We start from the raw sequence: 8,245 nt of genomic DNA on the forward strand, positions 1-8,245 counted from the left end.
CGTGGTCGTTAACGTTTATAGCTAGTTACGAATGATAGTCGTGTAGTGGTAGAGAGTAGTATATATGTATATGGTAAATACGAGACTCTGCTTGATTCTCTTTTTTTCTCTTTCTTGCACTTTCTTTCTCTCTCTCTCTCCTTTAACTTGCTTCCTCAAATGCATCCGTGACTTCGTTCCTCGGGTTAAACTTCACGTACGCGTACATTGTATGATATATACGCTGCCAGCTGTCGAACAAGGACTTAATCTCTTCGCCTCTTCCCTCTCTTTCTGTCTATTTCTCTCTCTTCCTCTCTTTCGCTCTTTCTTTTTCTCCGTTCAACTCTTTCTCTGTCTCTTCTCCTTTTGATGATATGAGCTCGGGTTTTCGCTGAGTTGGCACAACATGTGCCCAAGTCAAAGTGCTTGGGTTTGCACTTCGCGTTAGTATCGCATCCTCGCTTTCGCTGAGGCCAGCATCAGATCTCATTTTGTGTAGCCTTCTCTCTCCGCGCGGAAGCTATGTAGTACGTATTCTCCGATTATGCGCGCGCGTATATTGACCTACGGATTCGAGCGAAACTCAGAAGTCTTCTCTCTCTCCCCCTCCCACTCTTCCCCCACTCCTCTCTTCTCTCTCTCTTTCTCTATCTATCTATCTATCTATCTCTCTCTATCCTTCAAGCGGTGCGTTGTTCCAAGCACGATGCGTGTGAAAACGGTGTAGGGTTTATCGATGCACCTTTCTTTCGATTATCAAATTTGTAGGTTAGTTTTGATTTCTTTTTTATTTTTGCTTTTTTTTTCCCATCTAATTCCGATTATCGATAAATATCGATAAGGAGGAATATCGATAAATTGATTAAAAAAATCCGAAAATATCCAATCCATTTATCGTTGAAAAAGTTTATTTGTATTACAAAAGTGTATATCTTTTTTATCTTTCTTTTTTATTTTATTTTATTTTTTTTTTCTATTTGTTTGTTTATTTAATTTTTTATTTTTTTTTTTGTTACGTTACCTCATATGTAATTATCGCTTGAGTAACAATTTAGTCTTTGTATGAATAATATAAAAACGAGGGATTTTATGCAACGGTGTAAACATTTCAAAAAGTTTGTCCTTGAATTTATTGGCCAATGCCAAAATAATTTTCAAGTAGAGTAAATGAGAGAAGGAAACGGAGAGAGAGAGAGAGAGAGAGAGAGAGAGAGAGAGAGAGAGAGAGAGAGAGAAAGAGAGAGATTATTCGAAACGATCGTTGTAACGTTTACGTTTCCTTTATCTCTATCTATCTATCTTTCTCTCTTCATATTTCACGAAATATTTGCTCGAGGCTTTCTTTTTGCTTAAGGAATAGGCACGTGCGTAATAATCTTATTACGAATCGGCCTTTTAAACAAAGTATACGAAGAAGGAGTTAGTTTGGAATAGTAGTAGTGTGTAGTAGTAGTAGTAGTAGTAGTAGTAGTAGTAGTAGTAGTAGTGTAGCAGTAATAGTAGTATCTGTCTCTCGTATGAAAGCAGCGTGTGTGTATGGTATTATACCTAAGCACACTTGCAAAGCGTCCGTTCACGCATGCGAGGGCGCCACGTGTCAGAGTCCGCCGACTTTTCTTATGGAACTTTACTAGTTCAGCACTTTTCCGTTTTACCACATAAAAGCGCTGAATCATAAATCGGTATCGTTTTGGGGTTATTCTTTTCGACTCGTTGACCAACGCATACAGAGGCCTCTAACGAGAAAAATCAGTTTGAGCATTTTCACGAGTTTGCGAAAAGAAATTACCGTGCGTGTACATTAATTATTACATATATTTGTATGTATATATGTATGTATATGTATGTATGTATCTATCTATATATATACATATATACACATATATATATATATATATGTAATCTCTTGTGCATCAAACGTAGATGTACTATGATTGGTTTTCCAATTGCTCTCGTATAGTAACTGGATCGAATGCGTGAATAGCATTGTTTGTAAAAGAAAAAAGAAAAAAGAAAAAAAAAAAAATAATCCGACGAATTTACTCAAGAACATATATATACACACGTACGGAGAGATACACACACGCATATACGTATGTATATATACCTCTCTGTTGTTATTGGTCATCGATAAAGTTTCCCCGTTGACCGTTATTGGCTAAGAAGTGAGAAATCAGTTGAAGCTTTTAAAAAGAATACGACCTAATATATCGTGCTACTACCAACGCCAAGTGTACTGTATCAACGCACCCGAAAACATTATCCCCAGCCAGTGATTTCGTTCTGGGTGCCCTCTGCGCTTCTACGAGCTCCTTTTCTCGACGTTTTAACTAATAACGTACGAATTCTCTTATCTACTTTACATCGTTGTTACAGTGATATTCATTATTTTGTCATTTTTACGCTCCTAAACGATATTATTATTTTACATCGTTGAACGTACGTAGTGCGCAGGTTAAGCCGGCGCGTTTCAAGGTAACCTAAAAAGCTTGCTTTCGCGCACGCTGTTACGAATTGTGTGTTTCGCATTATGTCCTGCGTTGCGCCAGAGCGACACGATATCTCGCCAATAAGTAACTATTTTCATGCTAGTCGCTTAAAGGTGGTCATTTAATATGCGAAATCTAATATATCTTTGATTTAGTATCATTCGTTAATATTTAACATTTTCATCCGTTTCCATAACAAAGATGTATGTACGTTCGTCGTCGTTCTCGTCGTTACGTGCAACATACGTTTTCAAGCTTTTCATGTGACGATCCTATAGCATATTTATTTCATTTCTATGCATTTATTGTTATTACACGTGATTATCGATTTCTATGATTTTTTTTTTTTTTTTTTTTTTTTATATAGACGCGTATGTGTATCCATTGCTTATGCAGCTAATGATACATATACTATATGCATACTCTTGAGCATGCTTTGTTAGAATTACTTCTAAACCAAAAGATGAAGTAATTTGGTATTGGCGAATCTTTTGTGCGAACAAAACGTTTCGCTTTTTATTAAGTTTATTATAGTTTACAAAAGTTTGAAAAAAGCTTTCGATGTGTAGTCCATGTTCTCTTTTTATACGTATACAATATTGTACTTACACGGTATTTGTTTTCCTTCTTTACAGGAGACGGTATTCAACGATTCGTGATGCGTTGGAGGTTCTGCGGTCCTTGTACAAAAACCAACCAGAAGTCAGTGTTGCAACAACAATTTGTGTGACAAAGCATCAAAGTGCAAAACCATATAATCACACATTCGAAGAGGCTTCTTTACCAGTGGTTTATAAGACTTTTTTGAGAAATAGTGGACATTTTTAGTGAAACTGAGAGTAAGAGTGAAAAATACAAACATAGGGGGGGCTGTCTGACCGATGGACAAACGGAAGATGATGCCCAAACGCCCTCGAATGGAGAATCTAAGGGGCCCTATTGCAAATGGGCCCATCCAAACACGACCATTAGTGGCTTTACTCGATGGACGAGATTGTTCCATCGAAATGCCCATTCTTAAAGATGTTGCGACTGTGGCATTTTGTGATGCTCAGTCAACATCAGAAATTCATGAGAAGGTAAGATCTTTGTGACGGTGTATCGTAAAAAAAAGAAAAGATTTATCGTATCTTGTAGAAGAGAGAATTAAAGCGATGCGTTACGTATATTTTGTAGGTATTAAACGAAGCTGTAGGTGCACTTATGTGGCATACTATAATTTTGACAAAAGAAGACCTTGAAAAGTTCAAAACACTACGGATCATCGTTAGAATCGGATCTGGGGTGGATAATATCGATGTCAAAGCAGCTGGCGAACTTGGCATCGCAGTGTGCAATGTGCCTGGCTATGGAGTCGAAGAAGTAGCGGACACCACTCTCTGTCTGATTCTAAATCTTTATCGACGCACATATTGGTTGGCAAATATGGTACGCGAAGGAAAAAAATTCACTGGACCTGAACAGGTGAGAACGAATCAAGAAATTCTCGCTATTATGTTCTTCTTTCTGTCTTTCTTTTCGTTTCTTTATTATTCAGAAAAATAAATACGATATTCTTATACGTTTGTTATATTTTAGGTCAGGGAAGCAGCAACAGGATGTGCAAGGATACGAGGTGACACACTTGGCATAGTCGGTTTAGGCAGGATCGGCTCTGCAGTCGCATTACGTGCTAAAGCTTTCGGTTTTACTGTCATCTTTTATGACCCTTACCTACCTGATGGAATCGAGAAATCTCTTGGACTCACCAGGGTTTATACATTACAGGTGAAGAATCTTTTTTACTCGCAGAATCTTTTTTTCGAATAAAATATAAACAAATCATACTTAACTAATTTATATTCGTACGTTTCAGGATTTACTATTTCAGTCCGACTGTGTATCTCTACACTGTACCTTGAATGAGCACAATCATCACCTAATAAATGAATTCACTATTAAGCAGGTACTTGTTATGTTCGATTATATTACAAGCTCGACGACGATCATAAAAATATATATTTCTTTGATATTTTAACGAGACAATGATATTTTGCAGATGAGACCAGGAGCATTTTTAGTAAACACAGCACGAGGTGGACTGGTAGACGATGATGCATTAGCTGCCGCACTTAAACAGGGTAGAATTCGTGCAGCGGCATTGGACGTTCATGAAAATGAACCGTACAACGTCTTTCAGGGTCAGTCTACGCAATGTGAGTTTTATCTGACCATACCTAACCCTCCCTCTCTAACTAATATTTCCTTTGGTCATCCTGGTCCTCTTCTTTGACCATCTGGTATATACACCAGTGCATCTCCCCGATGGTATCCACGGCATGGCATGTTGTGTAGAGGAATTTAATAAGGTGAACATACGTAGAAAAACATGTATTGTTACATCGTATCGCGTGCTTTGTCAATCGTTCATTGATTAATCGTCGGACATTGTTACGTGTGTGACAGAGATATGATAGAGATATAAAAAAACAAGTAAAGAAAAGGAAAAAGCAAATGTATACGTCGACAATACATGTTGAAATTTTGAGTAGAGAATCTAAGAAAGAAAAAGAAAGAAAAAAAAAAAAAGGAATAATAAAGAAAAAAGAAAAAAGGGGGGAACGGTCCTAAAACGTATCCTAAGAGAGAAATATTTCGGTATATGCATAGGTCCGTTGAAAGACGCGCCCAATCTGTTGTGCACACCACACGCTGCATTCTACAGCGATGCAAGCTGCACCGAACTACGTGAGATGGCGGCCAGTGAAATACGAAGAGCTATCGTCGGTCGCATACCAGACTGCTTACGAAACTGTGTAAACAAGGAGTATTTCCTTTCCTCGACCGGGTAAGCGTCCTTATAATGCAATAAAATTGAGCTCAAGCTTAAAAATCGTAGGGTATACTTGGAGTATCGTCGCAATTTCTTTTTCTTGCACCCGGGAAAAAGATATCGTAATTTTTACAGAAACAGATTTTCAAGCAGATGTTAACTCGTATTACATGGAAAGAGAATCAAGTGTAAAGTAACGTGGTTATAGAAGCGTTCGAACCTTTGGATTTCCTAAGATCGATTGGGCACTTTGTAAAAGGCATTTATCGAAGTGGCCAATTTCTTTTCGCTTTCTCCAGCAGCTACCCCGAGGGGATCAACGGCGGATACTACGCTGGGGCGCTGCCCGTTCAACAGGCGCATTCAACGACTCCTCACGATTCTGCACCCCCACCTCCCGGTGGGCATTCCGTCGTCGGCGGCGGTGGTGGTGGGGGTGGTGGCGGACCAAACTCCTCGGCAGGCGGTGCAGGCGCCGGGGGTCCGACAGGCCCCGCGGGTCCAACGGTAGGCGGCGGCGGGGCTGGAGGCCCTGCTTCAGCTCCCCCTACTGCTGGATTACCCGGTCTACCACACAGCATAGTGAGCGAGCCTGACCCCCGGCCAAGCCCACCTGCTCCGAGTCCCCGTTGACCTTGAACCCCAGACATACACTCCTGCACCACCCTCCGATCTAATTTCCTTTAGCCATTCACGTACATACTACACGAAACATACACACGTACATACATACATACATACACACACACACACACACACAACCACACACACCTTACATACTTTACATACATACATACATAAATACAATATACATACATGTACACATACATATATACACATACACATACACCTAAATACATAAATACAATATACATACATACATATTACGTACGTACGTACATACACACAACGCTCTAATTACATACACATCAACGAGATACATAGAGAGAAAGAGAGAGAGAGAGAGAGAGAGAGAGAGAGAGAAATAGAGTGAAGGAGGGAGAGAGAGAGAGAGTGTGTGTGTGAGAGAAAGAGAGAGAGACGTATTATAAGAGAAGAAAAAACAGAGATGTATACACTAAAAGAAGGACATTCGCCGTACCTACTGTACCAATATATACATACACACCACTACCACCTATTCACATACATATACGTATACATATTAAAAGAACATCCGCACGCGTTCACAGAAAAGAGAATTAACAAACAAACAAACAAACAAACAGACAGAGACAAACGTACAGCAGATAGACACACCCATACACAAACATACACACACACTGCGTAATACAGTAAGAAGAAAAAACCGCGCGTGCGCGACACCTCTGACGACAAACGGCCAATTGACTATTAAACGTGTGTCGTGCACGATGTACTCCCTAAAAAAAAAAAAAATCTGTCCGCTGCTTCCGAGGACTCGAGGGAATTCATCCTTGAGTGTAGAGTGAGAGAGAGGGAGAGAGAGAGAGAGAGAGAGAGAGAGAGAGAGAGAGAGAGAGAGAGAGAGAGAGAGAGAGAGAGAGAGAGAGAGAGAGAGAGAGAGAGAGAGAGGGAGAGAGAGAAAGTATGAGTGTAAGTAAAAATCTACGTGTTTGTGTTGTGTGTGAGAAAACAGGAGATAGTCAACAGAAAAGGGCTTAGAGCTAGTAAGCGATATAAAAAGAGAAAGAGAGAGAGAGAGAGAGAGAGAGTGAGAGAGAGAGAGGGTAGGAAGAGAAAATAATAGAAAGAAAGTGAAAGATCAGATGAGAGTAAAAGAGAGATCACCGAATGTCTGAGAGGGAGAGACTGATTGAGAGGGTGATCCATTGTGTGTGATAGAGAGGCTGAGAAAAAGATAAATAGAGAGAAAGAGAGAGAGAATGATTCTGATATATTTACGTATATATATATGTATGTATGTATGTATATATATCAGACAGAGAGCGTGCTATTATATGTTTGCATTTGCGTCAACAAACTTTCGTCAAGTTTCTGAATAGTGCATTTCCTGTAACTTTATCATTACCACCAAGTACAGTCGGGCAGTAATCATGACGATTAATTCGCGAGAAATTTTATTGTATTTTCCTTATTGAGATTTAGATTTTGGATTATTTCTTTATTTGATAATAATTCTTTTTTTCTGTTTTTTTTTTCTTCTTCTTCTTCCTTTTTAACTAATAATTTCTACTTTCTTTTTTCTTTTTCTTTTCTTTCTTTTTCTCTCCGTGGATTTGTCCTTTCTACCTTGCTCTTTTCTTCTTTATATATTTCTTTCATATATATATATATATATGTATATTTATATATATATGTGTGTAAAAACGTATGTTTTCGTATGTGTGTGTATATATTATATATATATATATATCTATATATATATAGATGTGTGTATATATATATCGGTTTTCTATCTCTTGTCTAAAATGATCTAATATAATAATAATGATAATGATAATAATAATAATAATAATAATAATAATAATAATAATAATAATAATAATAATAATAATAGAAATAATAAAAAGAAGGAAAAAAAACTCTCTTTTCATGTGAGGTAGTTGGCTCTTGATTCTTGGAGTTCTGTTTTTGTTTGGAATTATATATATATAACGAAGAAAAAAATATATATATATATGTACATACGTATATATATATATGTATATATGTATATGTATGTATATATACATATACAAACGATAATAAAATCAATTTGGAATATCTAGCAAAAGTGTATGTCAGGCTTTGATTGAATCAGTTTTAGATGAAGTTAGATCATTGATCTTTTTATGAAGATCCTTTATAAATACTTGTTCGTACATATTATCGTTCGTTATTTAACGCATCGACTGGGTCATTGATGTAGAGTACAAAACGAAGTAACGTGAATAATGTTTAAATATTTTGAAAGAATGATGATGGTGTCTATTCATTGATCGGGATGATTGTCTTATTTCTTTTTCTTTTCTTTTCTTTT

General features: G+C 37.6%; 1 protein-coding gene across 9 annotated transcripts in view; it reads left to right on the forward strand.

Moving 5' to 3' along the window:
- LOC122638057 (C-terminal-binding protein) overlaps window positions 1-8,245 on the forward strand; it is a 47,182-nt gene that overhangs the window by 12,524 nt on the left and 26,413 nt on the right. For 2 of the 9 annotated variants that reach the window (XM_043830681.1, XM_043830688.1), the window contains exons 2-8: window positions 3,107-3,550; window positions 3,648-3,935; window positions 4,050-4,238; window positions 4,327-4,416; window positions 4,510-4,666; window positions 5,121-5,298; window positions 5,583-5,865. In XM_043830681.1, coding sequence (XP_043686616.1) covers window positions 3,353-3,550; window positions 3,648-3,935; window positions 4,050-4,238; window positions 4,327-4,416; window positions 4,510-4,666; window positions 5,121-5,298; window positions 5,583-5,865 — 1,383 coding nt within the window. In that variant the 5' untranslated portion in view covers window positions 3,107-3,352. Of the gene's footprint in view, window positions 1-2,023; window positions 2,458-3,106; window positions 3,551-3,647; window positions 3,936-4,049; window positions 4,239-4,326; window positions 4,417-4,509; window positions 4,667-5,120; window positions 5,299-5,418; window positions 6,042-8,245 lie in introns of those variants that run through there. The other 7 variants (XM_043830685.1, XM_043830684.1, XM_043830682.1 and 4 more) reach the window with 7 other exon arrangements.

This window comes from Vespula pensylvanica, chromosome 2, assembly GCF_014466175.1.
Source record: "Vespula pensylvanica isolate Volc-1 chromosome 2, ASM1446617v1, whole genome shotgun sequence".
NCBI classification, from domain to species: domain Eukaryota; kingdom Metazoa; phylum Arthropoda; class Insecta; order Hymenoptera; family Vespidae; genus Vespula; species Vespula pensylvanica.